Source organism: Pelophylax lessonae, assembly GCF_965119305.1.
Source record: "Pelophylax lessonae genome assembly, contig: HAP1_SCAFFOLD_86, whole genome shotgun sequence".
In the NCBI taxonomy this organism is placed as follows: Eukaryota; Metazoa; Chordata; class Amphibia; order Anura; family Ranidae; genus Pelophylax; species Pelophylax lessonae.
In genome coordinates this window covers 404,240-428,618 of record NW_028120140.1, presented here as the reverse complement: position 1 = coordinate 428,618, position 24,379 = coordinate 404,240, and the positions used below count along the sequence as shown (strand labels likewise).

At 43.8% G+C, this 24,379-nt stretch overlaps 1 protein-coding gene across 2 annotated transcripts in view; it reads right to left on the bottom strand.

Annotated features, from left to right (window-relative positions):
* Window positions 1-18,789: 18,789 nt before the first annotated feature.
* The window catches only part of LRRC4B (leucine rich repeat containing 4B), a 96,641-nt gene continuing 91,051 nt past the window's right edge, over window positions 18,790-24,379 (bottom strand). For both annotated transcript variants that reach the window (XM_082275966.1, XM_082275965.1), the window contains exon 3: window positions 18,790-22,044. In XM_082275966.1, the coding sequence (XP_082132092.1) occupies window positions 20,061-21,986 (1,926 nt within the window). In that variant the 5' untranslated portion in view covers window positions 21,987-22,044 and the 3' untranslated portion in view covers window positions 18,790-20,060. The remainder of the gene's footprint in view (window positions 22,045-24,379) is intronic.

Sequence of the window (24,379 nt, the reverse complement as noted above, 5' to 3'; positions counted from 1 at the left end):
ACGAGGGTAGGTTTTTCTCATGGGGTAGGTAATTCTCACGTTACAGGGGTGTCAGAGAAACCTTCAGCTGCAGACTGGTCGTCACATGACTTCCACATGACTTCCACATGACTTCCTGGCTGCCTATAAAAGCTGAGCTCAGAGGAATTGCTGGTTTGTCTTTCAGCTTCCTGTACCTGAGTTCCTGTTTCCTGTGTGATCATTTACCTGCTGTGACCCGGTGTTCCGTGAGAATTACCTACCCCTCGTCACTTCCGGTGCTCGGCACTGTATGTAATGCGGCGGTTACATTAAAACAGCTGGGCTGCAATACGAATCATCTCCGCTCCTGTCCCGGTCACTTCCCTGATCTCGGATAGTAAATATAAAAGCGGCAGCGGCTGTATGAAAACATAAATCACGGAGCCGAAAGCCGCTTTTATATTTACTTGCCGAGAGCAGGGAAGTGACCGGGACAGGAGCGGAGATGATTCGTATTGCCGCACAGCTGTTTTATGTAAGCGCCGCGTCGGTAGGTTTTTCTCACGGTACACCGTGATCGTTTCATACTAGTGCGCATGCGCACTAGTAAGCTCCTCTGTTCTTCCATCACGTATCCGGGGCTCTGAGCATGCGCAGTGCTGCGCTGCTCAGCTCTTTCTGGCCGGAAGTGACGAGGGGTAGGTAATTCTCACGGGGTAGGTAATTCTCACGGAACACCGGATTGACCCTGACCTCCTCTGCTCTTCTCCTGGACCCGACCTTGGCTTGTTTTACGGACTTTGCTTTTGCTTACCTGTGTTTGACCCTCTGCCTGCGACCCGGATTTATCTTCAGTCTCCTGTGCCTTGACCTTCTGCTTGTGACCTAGTCTTGTCTCCTATATCCAGTGCCTTGACCCTCAGCCTGTGACCTGGATTGTCTGCTTACCTGTGTTTGACCCTCAGCCTGCTCCAGACTTCTTCTGCTGGATCCTGATCAGTTACTGCTCCAGTTCTACAGGACCTCCATGCAAGCTCTACCCTGCCTGCTGGTAGCTTGTGCCTCTTTGTGCCATCCACCCTCTGTATCACCTCCAGAGGGGCGGAGAGCGCATAGTCGCAACAGAGAACCGCTCTCGGCATCTCGGCCTCGGTGAGTACCTCTATTCTGATAGGGGGTAAGAATATGCATGCATCATACATACTAGGGGGAGTAGAACTGGGGGAATCCATAGCAGAGAAGGATCTGGGGGAATCCATAGCAGAGAAGGATCTGGAGGAATCCATACCAGAGAAGGATCTGGGGGAATCCATAGCGGAGAAGGATCTGGGGGAATCCATAGCAGAGAAGGATCTGGAGGAATCCATAACAGAGAAGGATCTGGGGGAATCCATAGCGGAGAAGGATCTGGGGGAATCCATAGCAGAGAAGGATCTGGAGGAAACCATAGCAGAGAAGGATCTGGGGGAATCCATAGTGGAGAAGGATCTGGGGGAATCCATAGCGGAGAAGGATCTGGGGGGATCCATAGCAGAGAAGGATCTGGAGGAATCCATACCAGAGAAGGATCTGGGGGAATCCATAGCGGAGAAGGATCTGGGGGAATCCATAGCGGAGAAGGATATGGGGGAATCCATAGCAGAGAAGGATCTGGAGGAATCCATACCAGAGAAGGATCTGGGGGAATCCATAGCGGAGAAGGATCTGGGGGAATTCATAGCAGAGAAGGATCTGGAGGAATCCATAGCAGAGAAGGATTTGGGGGAATCCATAGCGGAGAAGGATCTGGGGGAATCCATAGCAGAGAAGGATCTGGAGGAATCCATAGCAGAGAAGGATCTGGGGGAATCCATAGTGGAGAAGGATCTGGGGGAATCCATAGCGGAGAAGGATCTGGGGGGATCCATAGCAGAGAAGGATCTGGAGGAATCCATACCAGAGAAGGATCTGGGGGAATCCATAGCGGAGAAGGATCTGGGGGAATCCATAGCGGAGAAGGATATGGGGGGAGTCCATAACAGAGAAGGATCTGGGGGAATCCATAGTGGAGAAGGATCTGGAGGAATCCATAGCAGAGAATGATCTGGGGGAATCCATAGAGGAGAAGAATCTGGGGGAGTCCATAGCAGAGAATGATCTGGGGGAATCCATAGCGGAGAAGGATCTGGTGGAATCCATAGCGGAGAAGGATCTCGGGGAATCCATAGCGGAGAAGGATCTGGGGAAACCATAGCGGAGAAAGATCTGGGGGAATCCATAGCAGAGAAGGATCTGGAGGAATCCATAGCAGAGAAGGATCTGGGGGAATCCATAGCGGAGAAGGATCTGGGGGAATCCATAGAGGAGAAGGATCTGGGTGTTCTGGTAGATCCTAAGCTTAATAATAGCATGCAATGCCAAGCTGCTGTTTCCAAAGCAAGCAAAGTCCTTTCTTGTATAACAGAGGCATGGACTCCAGAGAGAGATATCATCTGTACAAATCATTAGTAGGACCTCATCTGTACAAATCATTAGTAGGACCTCATCTGGAATATGCAGTTCAGTTTTGGGCTCCAGTTCTCAGAAAGGATATTCGGGAACTGGAGAAAGTGCAGAGAAGGGCAACCAAACTGATAATAGGCATGGAGGAGCTCAGCTATGAGGAGAGATTAGAGGAATCAAATTTATTCTCTCTTGAGAAGAGAAGATTAAGGGGGGATATGATCTCCATGTATAAATACATAAGGGGGGGAGGGTATGATCTCCATGTATAAATACATAAGGGGGGATATGATCTCCATGTATAAATACATAAGAGGGGATATGATCACCATGTATAAATACATAAGGGGGTATATGATCTCCATGTATAAATACATAAGAGGGGATATGATCACCATGTATAAATACATAAGGGGGTATATGATCTCCATGTATAAATACATAAGGGGGGGATATGATCACCATGTATAAATACATAAGGGGGGATATGATCTCCATGTATAAATACATAAGGGGGTATATGATCTCCATGTATAAATACATAAGGGGGGATATAATCACCATGTATAAATACATAAGGGGGGATATGATCTCCATGTATAAATACATAAGAGGGGATATGATCACCATGTATAAATACATAAGGGGGTATATGATCTCCATGTATAAATACATAAGGGGGGATATGATCTCCATGTATAAATACATAAGGGGGGATATGATCTCCATGTATAAATACATAAGAGGGGATATGATCTCCATGTATAATTACATAAGGGGGGATATGATCTCCATGTATAAATACATAAGGGGGGATATGATCTCCATGTATAAATACATAAGGGGGATATGATCTCCATGTATAAATACATAAGGGGGTATATGATCTCCATGTATAAATACATAAGAGGGGATATGATCACCATGTATAAATACATAAGGGGGTATATGATCTCCATGTATAAATACATAAGGGGGGATATGATCACCATGTATAAATACATAAGGGGGGATATGATCTCCATGTATAAATACATAAGGGGGTATATGATCTCCATGTATAAATACATAAGGGGGGGATATGATCACCATGTATAAATACATAAGGGGGGATATGATCTCCATGTATAAATACATAAGGGGGGATATGATCTCCATGTATAAATACATAAGGGGGGATATGATCTCCATGTATAAATACATAAGAGGGGATATGATCTCCATGTATAATTACATAAGGGGGGATATGATCTCCATGTATAAATACATAAGAGGGGATATGATCTCCATGTATAATTACATAAGGGGGGATATGATCTCCATGTATAAATACATAAGGGGGGGATATGATCTCCATGTATAAATACATAAGGGGGGGGTATGATCTCCATGTATAAATACATAAGGGGGGATATGATCTCCATGTATAAATACATAAGGGGGGATATGATCTCCATGTATAAATACATAAGGGGGAATATGATCACCATGTATAAATACATAAGGGGGGATATGATCTCCATGTATAATTACATAAGGGGGGATATGATCTCCATGTATAAATACATAAGGGGGGATATGATCACCATGTATAAATACATAAGGGGGGATATGATCACCATGTATAAATACATAAGGGGGGGTATGATCTCCATGTATAAATACATAAGGGGGATATGATCTCCATGTATAAATACATAAGGGGGGGGTATGATCTCCATGTATAAATACATAAGGGGGGATATGATCTCCATGTATAAATACATAAGGGGTCTATATAGTGAACTTGGTGTTGAGTTCTTGGTGTTGAGTTGTTCACTTTAAGGTCATCACAGAGGACAAGGGGGCACTCTTTACATTTAGCGGCGAACTGATTTCGTCTCCAAATATGGAAAGATTTCTTCACAGTAAGAGTTGTGAAAATGTGGAATAGACTCCCTCCAGAGGTGGTTCTGGACAGCTCAGTAGATTGCTTTAAAAAAGGGCCTGGGCTCTTTCCTGGGTGTGCATAATATAACTTGGTAATAATATTTATAGGTAAAGGTGATCCAGGGAATATCTGATTGCCTCTTGTGGGATCAGGAAGGAATTTTTCCCCTGCTGTAGCAAATTGGATCATACTTTGCTGGGGTTTTTCGCCTTCCTCTGGATCAACTGCGGGTTATAGGATTGTGTATATGGGATTGTATGGTTGGGGCATGTATAGGATTGTGTATATGGGATTGTATGGTTGGGGTGGGTATAGGATTGTGTATATGGGATTGTATGATTGGGGTGGGTATAGGATTGTGTATATGGGATTGTATGGTTGGGGCGGGTATAGGATTGTGTATATGGGATTGTATGGTTGGGGAGGGTATAGGATTGTGTATATGGGATTGTATGGTTGGGGAGGATATAGGATTGTGTATATGGGATTGTATGGTTGGGGAGGGTATAGGATTGTGTATATGGGATTGTATGGTTGGGGAGGGTATAGGATTGTGTATATGGGATTGTATGGTTGGGGTGGGTATAGGATTGTGTATATGGGATTGTATGGTTGGGGCGGGTATAGGATTGTGTATATGGGATTGTATGGCTGGGGTGGGTATAGGATTGTGTATATGGGATTGTATGGTTGGGGCGTGTATAGGATTGTGTATATGGGATTGTATTCTTGGGGTGGGTATAGGATTGTGTATATGGGATTGTATGGTTGGGGAGGATATAGGATTGTGTATATGGGATTGTATGGTTGGGGTTGGTATAGGATTGTGTATATGGGATTGTATGGTTGGGGCGGGTATAGGATTGTGTATATGGGATTGTATGGTTGGGGTGGGTATAGGATTGTGTATATGGGATTGTATGGTTGGGGTGGGTATAGGATTGTGTATATGGGATTGTATGGTTGGGGTGGGTATAGGATTGTGTATATGGGATTGTATGGTTGGGGAGGGTATAGGATTGTGTATATGGGATTGTATGGTTGGGGCGGGTATAGGATTGTGTATATGGGATTGTATGGTTGGGGTGGGTATAGGATTGTGTATATGGGATTGTATGGTTGGGGTGGGTATAGGATTGTGTATATGGGATTGTATGGTTGGGGTGGGTATAGGATTGTGTATATGGGATTGTATGGTTGGGGAGGGTATAGGATTGTGTATATGGGATTGTATGGTTGGGGTGGGTATAGGATTGTGTATATGGGATTGTATGGTTGGGGTGGGTATAGGATTGTGTATATGGGATTGTATGGTTGGGGAGGGTATAGGATTGTGTACATGGGATTGTATGGTGGGGGTGGGTATAGTATTGTGTATATGGGATTGTATGGTTGGGGCGGTTATAGGATTGCGTATATGGGATTGTATGGTTGGGGTGGGTATATAATTGTGTATATGGGATTGTATGGTTGGGGTGGGTATAGGATTGTTTATATGGGATTGTATGGTTGGGGAGGGTATAGGATTGTGTATATGGGATTGTATGGTTGGGGTGGGTATAGGATTGTGTATATGGGATTGTATGGTTGGGGCGGGTATAGGATTGTGTATATGGGATTGTATGGCTGGGGTGGGTATAGGATTGTGTATATGGGATTGTATGGTTGGGGCGTGTATAGGATTGTGTATATGGGATTGTATTCTTGGGGTGGGTATAGGATTGTGTATTGGGGATTGTATGGTTGGGGAGGGTATAGGATTGTGTATATGGGATTGTATGGTTGGGGTTGGTATAGGATTGTGTATATGGGATTGTATGGTTGGGGCGGGTATAGGATTGTGTATATGGGATTGTATGGTTGGGGTGGGTATAGGATTGTGTATATGGGATTGTATGGTTGGGGTGGGTATAGGATTGTGTATATGGGATTGTATGGTTGGGGTGGGTATAGGATTGTGTATATGGGATTGTATGGTTGGGGAGGGTATAGGATTGTGTATATGGGATTGTATGGTTGGGGCGGGTATAGGATTGTGTATATGGGATTGTATGGTTGGGGTGGGTATAGGATTGTGTATATGGGATTGTATGGTTGGGGTGGGTATAGGATTGTGTATATGGGATTGTATGGTTGGGGTGGGTATAGGATTGTGTATATGGGATTGTATGGTTGGGGAGGGTATAGGATTGTGTATATGGGATTGTATGGTTGGGGTGGGTATAGGATTGTGTATATGGGATTGTATGGTTGGGGTGGGTATAGGATTGTGTAAATGGGATTGTATGGTTGGGGTGGGTATAGGATTGTGTACATGGGATTGTATGGTTGGGGTGGGTATAGGATTGTGTATATGGGATTGTATGGTTGGGGCGGGTATAGGATTGTGTATATGGGATTGTATGGTTGGGGTGGGTATAGGATTGTGTATATGGGATTGTATGGTTGGGGCGTGTATAGGATTGTGTATATGGGATTGTATGGCTGGGGCGGGTATAGGATTGTGTATATGGGATTGTATGGTTGGGGAGGGTATAGGATTGTGTATAGGGGATTGTATGGTTGGGGCGGGTATAGGATTGTGTATATGGGATTGTATGGTTGGGGAGGGTATAGGATTGTGTATATGGGATTGTATGGTTGGGGCGGGTATGGGATTGTGTATATGGGATTGTATGGTTGGGGTGGGTATAGGATTGTGTATATGGGATTGTATGGTTGGGGTGGGTATAGGATTGTGTATATGGGATTGTATGGTTGGGGCGGGTATAGGATTGTGTATATGGGATTGTATGGTTGGGGTGGGTATAGGATTGTGTATATTGGATTGTATGGTTGGGGAGGGTATAGGATTGTGTATATGGGATTGTATGGTTGGGGTGGGTATAGGATTGTGTATATGGGATTGTATGGTTGGGGTGGGTATAGGATTGTGTATATGGGATTGTATGGTTGGGGTGGGTATATGATTGTGGAAATGGGATTGTATGGTTGGGGTGGGTATAGGATTGTGTATATGGAATAGTATGGTTGGGGTGGGTATAGGATTGTGTATAGGGGATTGTATGGTTGGGGATGGTATAGGATTGTGTATATGGGATTGTATGGTTGGGGTGGGTATAGGATTGTGTATATGGGATTGTATGGTTGGGGTGGGTATAGGATTGTGTATAGGGGATTGTATGGTTGGGGTGGGTATAGGATTGTGTATAGGGGATTGTATGGTTGGGGATGGTATAGGATTGTGTATATGGGATTGTATGGTTGGGGTGGGTATAGGATTGTGTATATGGGATTGTATGGTTGGGGTGGGTATAGGATTGTGTATATGGGATTGTATGGTTGGGGTGGGTATAGGATTGTGTATAGGGGATTGTATGGTTGGGGTGGGTATAGGATTGTGTATATGGGATTGTATGGTTGGGGAGGGTATAGGATTGTGTATATGGGATTGTATGGTTGGGGAGGGTATAGGATTGTGTATATGGGATTGTATGGTTGGGGAGGGTATAGGATTGTGTATATGGGATTGTATGGTTGGGTTTTCTTTACTTTTTTTTCTTTTTGTTTTTTATTGGTTGAGCCAGATGGACTTGTGTCTTTTTTCAACCTGACTAACTATGTAACTATGTAACTATGTAACTGTAACAAAGCCATCCCTATTAGTGCTTGTAACACTACAGACTGTCCAGTGAAACTACAGGGTCGAATGTTGACCAGACAAATGAATCCAGCTACTCCAGTCTCAGCATCTGATCTGGTGGGGGGAGCAGCAGATTAAATCCTTCCTGCAGAACACCGCACTTTAACCAGAATGGAGGAAAAGAGCCAAAGCCCAACTCTTGAGGTGGTGAGAGATGTTCTCCATTTTAGCGGAAAAAGTGCTCAACACAAAATTGACTTTCTAGAGGACAAGACTTTTAAAGAATTAGATTAAGGATTCAGTTGGGTGATCTGGAAGACCTTCATGAACAATTGGCAGAACTGAAGCAAACAGGCATCATACGAGATTTACAAAGTCCTTCTGCCTCTCCCATGAAGGTAGTGAGGAAGAAGAATGGCTCCCTAAAGATTTGTATCGACTACAGAACACTTAACTATTCATGATCAGTAAACCATCCAATAAACAGAGGATGCTCTTCAATGCCTGTCTGGGGTCAAGTGGTTTAGTGTGTTGGACCTGAAGAGTGGATACTATTAAATTCCCATGTATCTGGAAGACAGAGAGAAGATCACCTTTATCTGCCTTCTGGGATTATATGAGAATGATAGGATACCTCAAGGTCTATCGGGAGCTCCAGCAACTTTTCAACATCTAATAGAACATACAATGGGAGACATGAATCTGATTGAAGTGTTGGTATAACGAGATGGCATCGTTGTTTTTGGTAGAACTCTCATGAAGAGCGTCTAGAAAAAGTGCCTCAAATACTTAATGATGAGGGGTGAAGCTGTCTCTAGAGAGGTACCAGTTCTACCAGTCTTCTGTCACTTATCATGAAAATGTTGTCTCTGCTGAGGGAGTGGCCATTGACCACAAGAAGATGGAAGCTGTCCTCTTATGGCCAGGACCAAACTGAGGTCATTCCTATGGTTCTGTTTCTATTATTGAAGACTTGTGGAGGGGTTGACCAAAATAGCCCGACCCCTCAATGAGCTGTTGAAGAGTGAGAATGAGGGAAATGACACAGACTCACCAAAACCAAACCAACCTAGGAAGCCTCAGGTGTCAATGGAAGACCAGCGGCTAATAAGTGTGAGCAAGCATTGTGTAAGCTGAAGAGAAGCTTAGTAAATGCTCCTGTCCTGGCCTATGCTGACTAGGGATGGGCTGTGTGTTCGAGTCAAATTTAAGTTCAACTGGAACATCAGCTATTCGTCTGTTCGCTGAACACACAAACAAATGGGTCGCTCGGTGGGAAGTTCACCCGCTGATGAGCTCTCCATAATGCACTGCAGCATTGATTGCTGATGATTGGCCAAAGCATGCACCTGACCTGTATGCTTTGACCAATTACAGCACAATGTACTGTGAGAGCCATGATTGCCCAAAGGCAGAGTGCCATTGCCCAATCATGGCTCGGGGGCTAAGTCCACACCCCACACTATATAAGGCTGCTACTTACACGGCAGCCGTGTATAGTGTGTGACAATAGAGATTAGGCAGGTAGTTAGTGGATAGTGAGTTGAGTTAGTTTAATGCAGTCAATGTAGCGTACAGGCATACCCCACTTTTAAAATTTATGAATATGTTAGAGTCCTGGGTCCCCTCTTGGTGCTCCCCATGTTTGGTATGCCTGTCACTTATGGTTCAGGAGCAGTGCCATGCCAAGCTGACCAAGATTTCCTATAGATGCCAGTGAGCACAGAAAGCTGAAAATTGGTCTGGGCAGGAAGGGGGTGAAAGTGCCCTGTATTTAAGTGGTTAAGGGGAACCCTATGACAGAATTTAAATTAAAAAAATGTAGTGGGGTCCCCCCTAAATCTATATTAGACCCTTTTGGTCTGGTATAGATTTTAAGGGGAAATCCACAGCAAGTTTAAAAAAAAAAGGCTCTTATCCGAGAATGCAGCCTGGCAGGCCATGAAAGGGAGGGGCAAGTGAGTGCCCCCCTCCTCCTGAACCATACCAGGCTGCTTGCCCTTGCCCCAAAGCACATCGTCTCCATGTTGATGGAAACAAGGGCCTCCTCCCAACAACCCGGGGGTCCTGCGAATGGGGGGCTTATCAGGATCCTTTAACAAGGGTTATGTGAATGGGTATCTGTTACATAGTACCCCTACCCATTCACCAAAAAAGTGTCAAAAAGTAAGAACCACAGGAAACAGTTTTTGACAAGTTCTTTATTAAAAAAAAAAAAGGAATAGCGTCCCTCAATCTAAATCTATCATCAATCACGACACCCGCCAGACAAGAAAAATAGAAAAAGATTACGCCCTCTTGGGTGGCGTCCCGCTGAATGCCTTCTCTCCGCTTTGACAGCTCTTGTATAGGCAAGGGGCAAAGCCACCCAGCTACATCACCTGGTGGGACCGCCCCTTCTGACATCAGAAGGGGCAGTGCTACTGGGTAATGTGACTGGGTGGCCCCGCCCCTTGCCTATAAAAGAACTGTTAAACCCGAAGAGCGGGCATATGGAGGGTAGCCTCTTAGGAGATGAAGCGTCTTTTGCAATATTTCTATTTTTCGGGTGAATGGGCGTCAGGATTGACGATGGATTTACATCAAGGGACACTATTTTTTTTCTTTTTAATAAAGGACTTTTCAAAAACTGTTCTGCAGTTTTTACTTTTTTGGTACCCGATACCCATTCACATGGGGGGGAGGGATCTTGGGGACCCCATTGTAAAAGGTGCTTCCAGATTCCGTTAAGCCCCCCACTCGCAGACCCCCACAACTACTGCCCCGGGTTGTCAGGAAGAAGCCCTTGTCCCCATCAACATGGAACAGGCTGCCCCGTGCATCAGAGTCCCCGCAGCGGCGCACACTCGCTCCCTAGCTGCAGGCGCACGACCGACGTATACCTACGGCGGTTCGCGCAGGAGGGCCAGCCTGCCGCAGTATTTCTGCGGCGGGCGGTCTGAAAGCGGTTAAAGGAGCCGTGATTTACTGATTTTAATGAGGCTTAAAGTGAAACTATAAAATTTTAAAAATTCCTTCAAATATCGTGCCTGGGGGGGTCCCCTGAATGTGCCTGTAAAGTAGTGCATCTTTACGATGTATGTCTGCTGCAGCAATACTTACATTTCTACAAGAAAAAAATGTCATATACAAATGTCAAATCGCATGAACTTACATACAGGTGCAGAAAAATAGGGCCTTGGGTGTTGGTGGTGCCTGAACACCGCAACCCCTCGCAGTTACTCTTGCTGGGCACAGGAACAGGCCCTGCTGGTAAAAATTCCATACCAATTTGAAATTGGCAAAGATCAAGTGTTGTATGTGTTCTTATTAGTGATTTAGTGGGGGCGCTGTGCTGTCATCTGACCTGGCCAAGGTTGGGTGTCGGCTATGCAAACCTGCTGGAGTGATGGAGACCTGGAAGGTTAGTATCGGCAGGAACTGAAACTGAAATTGGGCCTTTGGTGTTGGTGGTGCCTGAACACCGTAACCAACCCCTCACAGTAAGAATTCCATACAAATTTGAAATGGCATGTACTTGTCATATACTGTAGGTGCCAAAAATTGGGCCTTTGTTGTTGGTGGTGCCTGAGCACTATAACCTCTCACAGTTACTCTTGCTGAGCGCAGGAATAGGACCTACTGGTAAGAATTCCATACTAATTTGAAATCACATGTACTTGTCATACAGGTGCCAAAAATTGGGCCTTTGGTGTTGGTGGTGCCTGAACACCGTAACCCCTCACAGTTACTCTTGCTGGGCACAGGGCGCAGGGACAGGGCATGCTGTTAAAAATTGCATACAAAATTAAACCGGTCAGACAAGTGTATAAAAATTAGGCCTTGGGGGTTGGTGGTGACCTAAACGAAAAATATTGTTGGAAGCTAGCAGAATCAAGGTTTAGTAATAGGGTAGGCAGCATATGCAGTCTTCAGGGGATGGCAGACCCCTAGCAAATTCAATCAGTTACATCAGCATCAGCGGCTTGATAGCTTCTGTTGATCCAGGACTGATTCATTTTCATAAAAGTCAGCTGGTCAACAGAGTCTGTGGACAGACGCACTGTTTTGTCTGTCACAAAACCTCCAGCAGCACTGAACGTCTGTTCGGAAAGCACGCTGGAAGCAGGACAGGCCAGTAGCTCCATTGCATATTGAAAAAGTTCTAGCCAGTGGTCCATCCTCAAGACTCAATAACCCAGTGGATTCTAACTTGGAAAGGTCTCCAAGTCTGCTCTTGCCCATAAATAATCATGCACCATAAGATGGAGACGCTGGGAATGGTTGCTTAAACCTAACAGCCCTGGGTGCTGCTGAGGACTAAAGAACTGTTTAAAGGCATTGGTCTCCACCGCTCCTCCTTTGGCCGAACGACACCTCAGAAACAAGTCCAGAGAACGTTAACCTCCCAGTGCCTGGAAAGGTGGTACACAAATTTTTTTTCAAAGGTTTCCTCAAGATATTTCATCCTCTGCTCCCTCTGCGAAGGCAGGATGAGCTCTGCAACTTTACCCTTGTAATGTGGATCAAGAAGGATTGCCAACCAGTAATTATCCCTCTCCTTGATAGCACAAATCCTCGGGTCCTTTCACAGGCTTTGCAGAACCAGGGAGCCCATGCAACGTAAGTTAACATGAAAGGTGCCAAATGTGGCATCGGAGGAGGGGAGGAAGCATATAAGCGGAGTTCCACTTTTGGGTGGAACTCCTCTTTAAGTTTTTAAACATATTGCTTTCACCCTATGTTGTTCACCTGAAACAGTAGGTGTATCAGCTGTGATAAAGCGCGCCTCCAGTGGTGTGTCTGTGGCGAAGGATTATCCACACATGAATATTTGCCATTTAAGCACAAGCGTGCACGTGGAGCCAAGAGGGGCGTGTCATGACGTGATTGGCGTGCACATAGCATGCCACGCATGCTCAGTACAAGCGAAAAACAGCGTGATTTCTTAAGAAAGTGTTTCCAGCATGCAAGCCTCTGTCAGAGGCTGGAGGGGACACAGAGGAGCAGCTGGGTGTGTGAGCCACTGTGGGTGCATGTTTTCAGGCACAGACAGGTTCTGTTACTTTGGGACAATCAGTGCTGTGTGTGATAAGCTGTATAGCTTGGCACAAGCCTTGAGTACACTAAAGTTAGTACCTCAATTTTGTCTTGCTTAGGAGACAAAGTCTCCTCTTAGGAGCAGTGTCCTTCCGAAAGAGTGGGGGGGGGGGCACAGTTGGAAGGGGCACTGTGGTGCCGCCATCAGGACTAGAAGATCCTAGCCGTGTTTCCCCTGTGTTTACCTCCCCTGAAGGGCCAGAGACAACTAGCCAATCTGAGCCATTGCTTTTGTCAGGCATAGTAGCCACATCCAAAGCTTCTGTTGCAACCTACGTCACTAAGGACGATTTGGCATCGGCATTGGCCGGTCTTGAGGATAAGATTGCTGGCATGATTGCAGCATCGCAAGGAGGGAGGAAATGTGATAGATCCCCCTCACCTGAGGCACCCCCTGATTTAGTTCAGGATTGGGCAGAGAATGTGGAAGAAGTAGCTGTAAATGACCATGTAGAAGGTCAAGCTGAGGTTTCCACTTCTGGAGAGTCAGGATCTGAGGAGTCATTCTCAGCCTCTCAATCCCAGGGATTGTTAATTCAATCTCTCACTGAAATGGTCCGGTCTGGATACAAATGACCTCCCTTAGAAATGCCTGAAGTCTCTTTTTCCTCTCTAGGCTCATTGTGCCCTCCTCAAAGTCCTCAGGCTTTTCCCTTACATCAGCTCTTGGAGCAGGTAATGTATGCTAATTGGGAACATCCTGATAGGATTTTTGTTCCTCTTTGCTAAAAGTCTCCTTTGATGTTGCAGGTTCTGCGATACAACCAGCAGTAGCAACTATAGGAGTTTGTCCGTTTTTAAAAGACCATATTAAACGAGTTTCCAGGATGGTTCCTTCTCAAGGAGAGTCTGTGGAAAATTTGACAGCTCTATCTAGAACTTTATGTTTCACAGTAGATGCTCTTAAAGACTCCAAATGTCACGGGTTGCTCTTTTGTCAGTTCATATGCGCAGAATCCTGTGGCTAAAAAGCTGGTCTTCGGAATTACCGTGTAAAAAGTTGCTGGCTGATTTTCTCTTTCATGGGGAACGCCTATTTGGAGATGATCTGGATGAATATATCCAAAAGATTTGGGGGGGGGGGTGTGTTGCCATCTGTTAAAAGTAAAAACAAATGCCCTTCTTTATAAGATTCCCAGTATTTAGACTCCCAATGCTTCTAATCCCAGGCAGTTGCGACGACAGCCTTCTGGATCTAGAACTAAGCCTTCGGAGCAAGGGCAGAAGAAAGCCTGGGCCCAGAGACCTACCAAGTCTAGCTCTAAACCTACCTTGTAAAGGGGGGGCCCCCAATCAGTTGGGAAGGGAGGAGGAGGCTGCTACTGTTCTCGGAGGTCTGGGTAGAAATAACTCAAGACAACTGGGTTATTTCCACTATCTCGCAGGGGGTACAAACTGGAATTTCGTGTGTTCCTGCATCCTAGGTTTGTAAAATCAAACATACCTGCAGATCCTCTAAAAAGAAGAGCTCTCTTTCTGGCTCTGGACCATTTAAGGGCCCAAAGAGTGATTACAGAGGTTTCCGGAGGATGAAAGATTCAGGGGTTTTTACTCAAACCTTTTCGTAGTCCCCAAGCCAAACAGAGACGTGAGACCTATTCTAGATCTCAAAGCTCTGAACCAGTTTCTAAACATTCGTACTTTCCAAATGGAGTCAATTCGCTCAGTCAGGGCCTCCCTGCAGGGAGAGGAATTTCTAGCCATCAAGAATTCATGGCTTTATGTGCCTATTTTTCAGGCCCATCAAAGGCTTTTATGCTTTGCAGTAGAAAACCCCCATTTTCAGGTTGTGGCTCTACCCTTTGGGTTGGCCACTGCTCCAAGAGTGTTCACAAAGATCATGGCTCCAGTATTGGCTGCTGCAAGGTCTCAAGAGATATCAGTGATAGGATAGCTAGATGTCTATTATTAATAGACCGATCGGCTTCGACTATAAACTTTGCAAAGTCAGCATTACAGCCAGTCCAGCATCTGGAATATCTGGGTTTCCTTGTGGACACAGTACAGGCAAAGTTATTTTTGCAAACAAGAAAGCTCACAGACCTGAAGGATCTGGTTCGATCCATAAGAAGGAAAAAGTATCCTTGTGTACGTTTTTGCATGAAGATATTAGGGAAGATAGTGTCCTCGTTCACAGCGGTTCCCTATACGCAAATCTATGCCAGACCTTTACAGAACAACATTCTGTCAGCATGGACCAGAAAGGTCCAGTCCCTAGATGGGTGCATGTCTCTGGTACCAAGAGTACGTCAGAGTCTAAATTGGTAGTTGTTAACCAGAAATTTGGTAAAAGGGGAAAAAGGGGAATCATTTCTTCCAGTAGTCTGGAAAGTGTTGATCACAGACAACAGTCTCTCAGTCTGGAGAGCAGTTCTAGAGGAAGCCACTGTCCATGGAAAGTGGTCATGGGTAGAAAAGAGTCTTCCCATCAATATCTTGGAAAGCCGAGCAGTTTGTCGGGCTATAAAGTACTGGATGCCCAGACTTCGGAGTTAACCTGTTAGAGTACAATCCGACAATGTGGCTTACATCAACCATCAGGGAGGCACCAAAAGTCAGTCAGCCCAGAAGGAGGTGGATCTCATTCTTTCCTGGGCAGAGAAATTTGTTCCATGCCTATCAGCGGTTTTCATTCCAGGAATAGAAAACTGGCAGGCAGACTTTCTGAGTCATCAACAGATGTTTCCAGGGTAATGGTCCTTACACCCTGAGATCTTTGCATTGATCTGCCAACGCTGGGGGATCCTAGATGTAGGTCTGTTGGCATCCAGGTTCAACAACAAGTTGAGATTTGTGTCCAGGACCAGGGGTCACCTCACAGTCAGAGTGGATGCCTTGGTGACTACATGGACGGAATTTGTGCTGATCTTTGCCTTTCCTCTGGGGGAAGCTGCGGCGTCTTCTATGCAGAATCCAGGTAACCCTGGTGGCTCCAGCCTGGCCCAGGAGATTTTGGTATGCACAAATTCTAAAATTGGCAGGGGCAAGGCCTTGGGTTCTTCCACTACATCCGGAACTGCTCGCTAAGGGTCCTATATTCCAGCATGCTTTACAATCTCTAAATTTGACGGCTTGGTTATTGAAGACTTGATCTTGAAAGAGTGGGGTATATCTGGCCCTGCAGTCTCTAACCCGATGAATGCTAGAAAACCAGTCTCTAGAAGCATTTATTACAGAGTCTGGAAATCTTACATTTCCAGGTGTGCCGCCAGGAAATGGCATCCCCGCAAATATATGATTGGGAGAATTCTAGCCTTCTTGCAAGCAGGGGTAGATATAAAATTAGCGTTAGGCACTATTAAGGGTCAAATTTCAGCCTTATCATTTTTTCCAGAAACTGATTGCTTCACATTCCTTAGTCCAAACCTTCGTTCAAGGGATGCTATGTATGCTTCCACCAGTGAAGCCACCATTGTGTCCTTGGGGTCTAAATTTGGTGCTGGCAGTTTTACAAAAACAGCCTTTTGAGCCCATTTGGCATATCCCTCTGGTTCTGTTGACCAGAAAATTGGTCTTTTTGGTTGCAGTAACTTCAGCCAGAAGAGTATCAGAATTAGCAGCTCTCTCTTGTAAAGAGCCATTCTTGATATTGCATCAAGATAGAGTGATTCTACGTCCACACCCAGGCTTTTTGCACAAGGTGGTGTCCGCTTTTCATTTGAATCAGGACATTATATTGCCTTCTTTCTTTCCAAATCCTCAAACAGCAGAGGAAAAGTTATTACATTCTCTTGATGTAGTACATGCATTCAAGATTTATTTGAAAAGGTCAGCTCAGATTCGTAAAACCAACCTTTTGTTCGTGCTTCCAGAAGGGCCCAGGAAAGGGCAGGCAGCATCTAAATCTAATATTTCTCAATGAATTCCCTAGGTTATTATCCAGGTGTATGGTTTAAAAGGAAAGGTTCCACCTTTTCCGGTAAAGGCACACTCTATCAGAAGAGTAGGTGCCTTTTTGGCAGTTCGCTATCAAGCTTCTTTGGCTCAGATTTGCAAAGCTGCGACTTGGTCGTCAGTGCATATGTTCATTAGATTCTATCAAGTGGATGTTAGGACCCAGGAGGAGTCTGCATTTGTCCGCACTGTTCTGCAGGCAGCTATGTAGAACTTCTGTGGTGTGATGGTGGTATATTATGGTGTCCCCCCTCCCCTCAAGTGCATTGCTTTTGAAAATTCCATAAGACTCAAAGGCACCTCCATTTTTTTTACAAGCCAAGCAATGCCCTGAGGCGCTGAGGAAGATTTTCCCCATTTAACCACACCCACTTATCTCGGCAGCCTCTCTAAAGTGTCCTTTAAACTCAAGTTCTAAAGTTGGCAGATATGTGTATGGATGGGACTGTAGATTGTGGGACTGATGTGGATGTCGTATATCTATGAAATAATAATAGACAGGACCTTCCCGTATACAGCTGATGACGAGAGCGCTCATTCAGTCAGCATTAGCATTGGGATCAGCTGTGGGTGTGGGGGCACCGGGTTCCTTTTAACTTTGTACTCCAAACTCATTTATATGCAGGGGGGGGTGGTATCTGGGAGCTCCCTTATTATTAAAGTAACTCTGATAAGCCCCCCACCCACAGACCTCCTCAACCATGGGGCAAGAGCCTGGCATGGTTCAGGAGGGGGCTGTGCTTCACTCTTGTCCAATCCTTTTCCTGGATTTATTTTTGCATGGGAAACCCCATTTAATCAATGCCAGACTCGGGGGATCTGCTATGCACTTAAGGGGGACTTATTGCAATGTTTTCGATTCTTAGGATGTGATCCCGCAACATTCACAAATAAAAAAACGATTACATTTCCATAAAGGACATTCATTCTTTTTTTTTTAAAGTAGCACACAGACCTAAAGGACCCCCACCTCCACTACCCACAATATCATGTAAAGGAATTGGACAGTTTTAATATTTCACTCTAAGAAATGTACAAATCCTCCTCATTGGTGATCACCCCTCCCCTGGGTTATTTCTGACATCTCATTGCCTATTAGTCCAGAAAATGGGCATTTTTAATTTGACAGATTCGGCGCCCATTGACTTCCCCGGGGAACAGCGTCTGAAATTCTTTAAAGTTTATTGAACCCGCCGGCAGTTCAGCTCCTCACTATATCCGGCCATGCTTCCAAGTCGACCCGCAGCTAATGTGAACTTTTATATCTTGCCTCCTGTTACCACAAAATGCCAAACCACCCTCTCCTCCCCCCTTTCCTCCTCCCCTAACCCCTCAGAACCCAGTTCATGTACATTAACCCTTTGATTCCTAGCCTCTAGCGTATGTTCATTACCCCCATCATTGCCCCGTTTTCAGTGTAAGTGCAATAATGTCTCAGTGCCCCAAGCATGGAAACCCATGAAAGTCCTATCCTAAGTGATGCTGGAAAACAAAAAATTGTCATCTTTAAAATACCCTAAAGTGTAAAACACCTGAAACACAAAAAAGGAAATTCATTCAAAAATAACTCTGTTCAGGATTGACTCCCTTCCCTCTATTCTATTTCCATCAGACAACCTTCTAGGTGTGTGTTTGGGTGACAATCAGATGTCCTCTATGGATAGTCAATGATAAGTATGGAAGGTATCCCCGTCATGAAGGGAACGGTTGTATTTGTTCCTCTCCTGTTCATTAGGTAGATGAGGAGGACAGCAGATCTCTAGGTGACTTCAGACATACTGGCCATTGAAGAAACAAGACATCTTTTCAATAGTTTTATTATTCTTGTGTTGCAGACTCTTGGCAATATCACCAACCTCAGTTGGCACGTTCCGTCTCAGTAAGAGCCACAAGCAGTTTATTCTTTCCTTTTCTTGTAACAAGAATACATTTCCCTCCCAATCATAATCTTAAAAAAAACACCCAGAAGAAAAAAAAAAACAAAACAAAAAAAAGAAACCAAACAGAAAATGTTCATATCATGTTCATGATTCCACACACCTTACACTTTGTATAGAAATCCAGAGAAAATAACTGGCCCAAATATTCCTGTGCCAGATAGTTCAAAATCTGAAAGGTCTCCGTGCTCCTTTCCCAAAAACTAAATCATTTGTAAAAACATTTTTATACAGCTTTATTTTTGTTAAGTTCTGAAGATAATTGGCACATTTGTAAAGGGTTATATGGCACAGTACCTCTGAAAATAATGTTCTCTTCTTGAAGGCTGTAAACACCTTTTATGATTCTTTTTATTTATTTATTTTTTGTTTTTTGTTTTTTTTTATAAAAAGCATCATGAAAAACCTCAGAAGGTGATGATGATATTTTTGTGGCAAAAAAAACCTTTCCGCCCAGTTCCCTCCCAATCCTAAGCATTGAGTTTTGCCTTTGCTTACATAGAATTGTCCAAGCTATCATGTAAAATGCCTGCCGGTCAGCGGGGCCCACACAGCATCGCTTCTCCTTGTCATTGCAGGCACCCTTGGCAATGTAAGAACTAAAGAAAATCACATTATATTTTTATATTCCTCTTTCTTTTTAACATACCAGATTTTTTTAAACAGAAACCTCTCACGGATTTTATGGATTAAAAAGAAAAAAAATCTGTCTCTTTAATCCATTATTGTTTTTTTTTCCCATTCCATACACCTTTCCTTGATGAAAATATATCTGAAATAGAATTTACACATAAAGAGCTGTACCACAAAATAAGCTTTTTTCTTACATTTTTTACTTTTCATATCTATTTTCCCTTTTTCATATATTTTTTTCTTTTTTTTATCCTTTTTTTTAGTAATTCATCAGGTAGTCAGAGAGTGAAATATCCCTTTGAAGTTATCAAAAGAGTCTTCATTGTGTGTCAGTGCTTCAGTTGGAGTGGGTCTGTCTGTTTAAATGGAAATTTGGAGACAAGAGGAGGAATTCTGAGTAAAGACTAACCCAGAGAGGCTCCAGGTACAGTTAGTCTATTCTCATACTCTGGAAAAAGTTTGTTTCTGGATGGATTCTCCCATTAAACTTTAATTTATTAGGCTAAATTTGTGTTTCTTGCACATTTTCCTTCGAGCTGCTTTTAAACAAAAGAGGTTCGTGAATGGAGTTTAGCATGGGATTTTTGGCACAGTTTAGGGTTCCTGTATTGTTGTTATAATGAGCTTTAAATGCCGTGTAGTGGTTAAGGTGGTCATGCTCAATTGCTGGTAGTGCCATGTGGTTGTCTCCTGGGGCAGTGGCTGGTATTTCATCTTCTACATTAATGATCTCAATAGTTCGTGTTGGCCCATGATGCTTATGTAGCTGGTGCTGTTTACGCAGTTTATAAAATGCAATCAGCATCACAGCTGCCATAAAGGTGATAGCCACAAAGCAGCCAATTATGATCTTTGTTGTCTTCATGACATCATCTAAATCTTTCATAATGTTTCCAGTCACGTCTGTTATTGGAATAGTGAAAGTCTTCTCTATGGCGCGTGTACTGCTTGGGGTAAATAATGTAGTAGAGTAGGGTATACCCCATCGAACTGTAGGAGTTGGACCAGGCTGCTTATCAGTAGGCTTTATCTCATCAGGGGATGAATCCATTGTTTCCACTGTCACAGTAGTAAAATATGTGTAATCAGTTGTAGATGGATCAACAACTGCAGACACATTTAATGTAGCTGATGCTGTTGTATTTCCTGCTGAGTTTGTAACCATACATGTGTACTGACCGGTGTCCTGGACTGTCACATTGGTGAAATTTAATGTCCCATCGTGGAGAACAGAGATGCGTACTCTGTAAGAGCCATGCGTCATCAAGGTTCCATTTGGTGTTAACCAATTTACGGAAGTCATTGATGTACCAGTTCTACACTTAAGTTCAGCTGCCATGCCTTCGGTTACATTGAGGTCAGTTGGAGGCTCCACTATAACAGGTGCGTAGCAAGTGAAATGGCTCTGATCTAGTTCACCAATGTATCTTGTTTTCAGGTTTGGTGGGGAATGACATCGAGCACAACAGGTTGTATTGTTTGGTACAGTCTCTTTTAACCACCAGCTCAACCATAACACATCACAATTGCAGTGCCAAGGATTATGGTTAAGGTGCACTCGCTCCAGGCGGTGAAGAGGTGTAAAAAGGTCATGGGGAAGAGACATTAAATTGTTATGAGAAAGATTAAGCTCCTCCAAGGATTTTAAATCATCAAATGCATTGCGCTCTATTGTTGTAACATGAGCATGCATCAGCCACAGTTTTCTAAGGCTTGTTAACCCTTGGAAAGATCCAGGTCGAATAATTTCCAGACGATTTCCAGACAACTCTAGTTCTTCCAGCCGGACAAGTGCTGTTAGGTTGGGGATATCTTTTAAATTGCACATTCCTAGGTTCAGGTATCTCAAATTTACTAGACCTTCAAAAGCAGCTTCAGAAATATATTCCAGTTTCTTGAGCTCCCCCAGATCAAGTCGTCTCAAAGAAGGAACCCTGTTGAAAGCATAGGATGGGATACTCTCAATTGGATTATTTCTCAACCACAACTCCCTCAGCTTTGATAGATATTCAAAGGCTTGTGTTGGAACAGTTGTCAAACGATTATCAAAAAGCTCAAGTGTGCTGAGATTTGGGAGTCCATTGAAAGCACCCACCTCAATCTTACGAATTAGGTTTTTGCTGAGCTGTAGAATTTCCAGATGGCGAAGGTGTTTGAAAGTGTCTGTTTTGATGACCTGAATTATATTTTCCTGAAGGTTCAGGTATCGCGTATTGACAGAGATACCCGCTGGCACTTCAACCAGTTCTTTCCGTGTACAGGCAACTCTACTGGCCTGATTGCTGCATGAGCAGACAGCAGGACAAGATGTTGGAGATGTACCTCCCAGGGCCAAAGAAGTGACCCATGAGATAAGTAAAAGTTGCTTCAAAATCATTCTACAAATCTTCAAACCAGGCATTCCGTGGGTGCAATGATGAGTGACCATCTTCAATTTTCATAGTTTAATAATATTCTTTTGGTGTATGTTTGTCTTCGGTAAATACCTAGGACAGCAGACAAAAGAAGTTAAAACAATCACTCATTTTAAGCATTATAGACCAATAAAAATAGAACATAGAAAACCATATAGTCACATATGTATTTATCTTAAACATACAGAAAATTTGGGACAGACTTCCTCAGAAATTAGTTCTGGTCTAGTAGATTTTCTGCATGCATTCCTAAATGTACAAAATAAAACCGAATAATAACATATTGAGGTGATAAGCTCAGGGGTGGTGGATCCAGGGATAATCTGCCCCATGGGGTATCAGGAAGAAATTTATTTTTGTTCCCTGCTTGGATCATACTTTATTGGGGTTTTGTTTGCCTTCCTCTGGATCAACAGTGGGTATAGGATTCTGTATATGGAGGCTTTCTAGCTCTGTATTTATTCAGTTGGTATCTTTTTTCAACCTTACTATGTAACAGGCTGGATAATCATAAACTCTGGGTTATAGGCTGCTACCTTCAGGTGAGTGAATGCTGGCAAAGCATGGCTGGGCATTGAGCATGCCCCCCAGGTACACTCCTATAACCCCACCCCACTAATTAAGACCTCAGTTTTTGCTAGTGTCCTTAGGTGATGCACCTCTTCTCCCCTAAGGAAAAGTTTTCAATGCCTAACCAGTTTTTTTTTTATTTAACATTCTTCAACCTACTAATCACTGCCTTCTGCTCCAACAATAGAAGCAATGCATCTGGATCAGTGTATTCTTTGTAAACTGTGCCCTGACACAACACTGTGGGGATGGCATGTAATGTTGCTTTTGGCACCGGATCCTGCAAGGGCGTTCACCTTTGCACTCAGCACATGTATAACTGAACTAGTCCAGTGCCAGGGTCCATTCCTACAGTTTCCAGATGCTGAAGACTTCTCTGGGGTTATGCCCATCATAACAGCTGAAACCTGGAACAATATAGGGACCAGCAACTTGGACATGCAAAACAGGCTGATCCCAACTACTGGACCAATAGTGTAGCTTATTAGTGTTCCCTGAATAGTATTTTCTTTGTGCAAAAAGTATCAGAATGAGTTTGAGTTCATTAACTTATCTGCTATTTAAACTTTCAAACTTGCCAGTAATAATTCCACCATTCAAAGCTTAGTCTCGAGGGATGATTAGGTGTTACCTCACACCACAGGTCACACTTTTTATACATTTTTTTACTAATTTATACTTCACAGTAAGTTACAGTAATTAGTCACAGGCTATAGTTTTAATTTATGATCAATAACTGATAAAAAAAGTTATGAATTACATGTATTTCTAGCAGTTTAGATATATCAACAGTATTCATATCAGGTAGTAGATATGTAGCACCCTCCTAGATAGGTGCTAGGTAGGGAGAGTGGTTTTGGCTCTGCCTGCTTATCAGGAGAGCAGCAGGCAAAACAAAGAAGTCCTCTGCCTATCAGGGGAGCATGATTTGTAGTTAGGTCTGTTCCATGTGCTCAGTGTGTGATGCATTTGGGCTGAGGGAGTGTCCCCACTGGGTCCAATGGGGAGGCACATTGGACACTGGAAGAAACCCAGCCAACGACAAACAGGCTTTGATACTATCCCATGGGTTTGGCATCAAGAGTGATGCATTATGGGATAGGTTATAAAAGCACATGAGGCAGGAGATCTTTGGGCGGGAAGCCAGGTCCCAGAAGAAAGGTGACAGCTGTCTCCTCTCCAGCAGCAGTGGATGGTGGTCACTCACAAGTAGGGATGATCGAACTTTTGAAAAGTTTGGTTCGACCAGAACACCCGAACTTCCCGAAAGTTCGGCCCGGATTTCAGAACCCTATTGAAATCAATGGGACCCGAACTTCGGTAATCAAAAAACACCATTTTGAAGCCCTAAAACCCAATAAATGCCCCTAAAAAGTGCCTAGGGATCTGGGTCATGCCCCAGAGACTATTAATCACACAAAAAAAGTTCTTAAAAATTGTCATTTTTGATAGAGAGACAATTATTGAAAAAAAAAAAAAAAAATGAGATTTCTTTGGATTTAGTGTCTGGGGGGGGGGGGGGGGGGTCTAAAAAGTGTACCTGTGAAGTTTCAGCTCTGTAGCATGTCCAGAACCAGAAAAAAAGATTGTTTGTATTAGAATTAATATAGAACAGGGATATGGCTCTGCTATTTTTACACCCGGCTTTTTGTTGCAGGCGTTTTTTTGGGCTTTTTTGAGGACATGTTTGGAGTCAGGCATGACATCAGAACTTATGTGTAGGGGTATATATACACACACACACACACACACATGTATGTATATATACACCTACATATATATAGGTGTGAAAGTAGCAGAAATCTATGCTTGCGCTAATGAAATAATTAACACCATT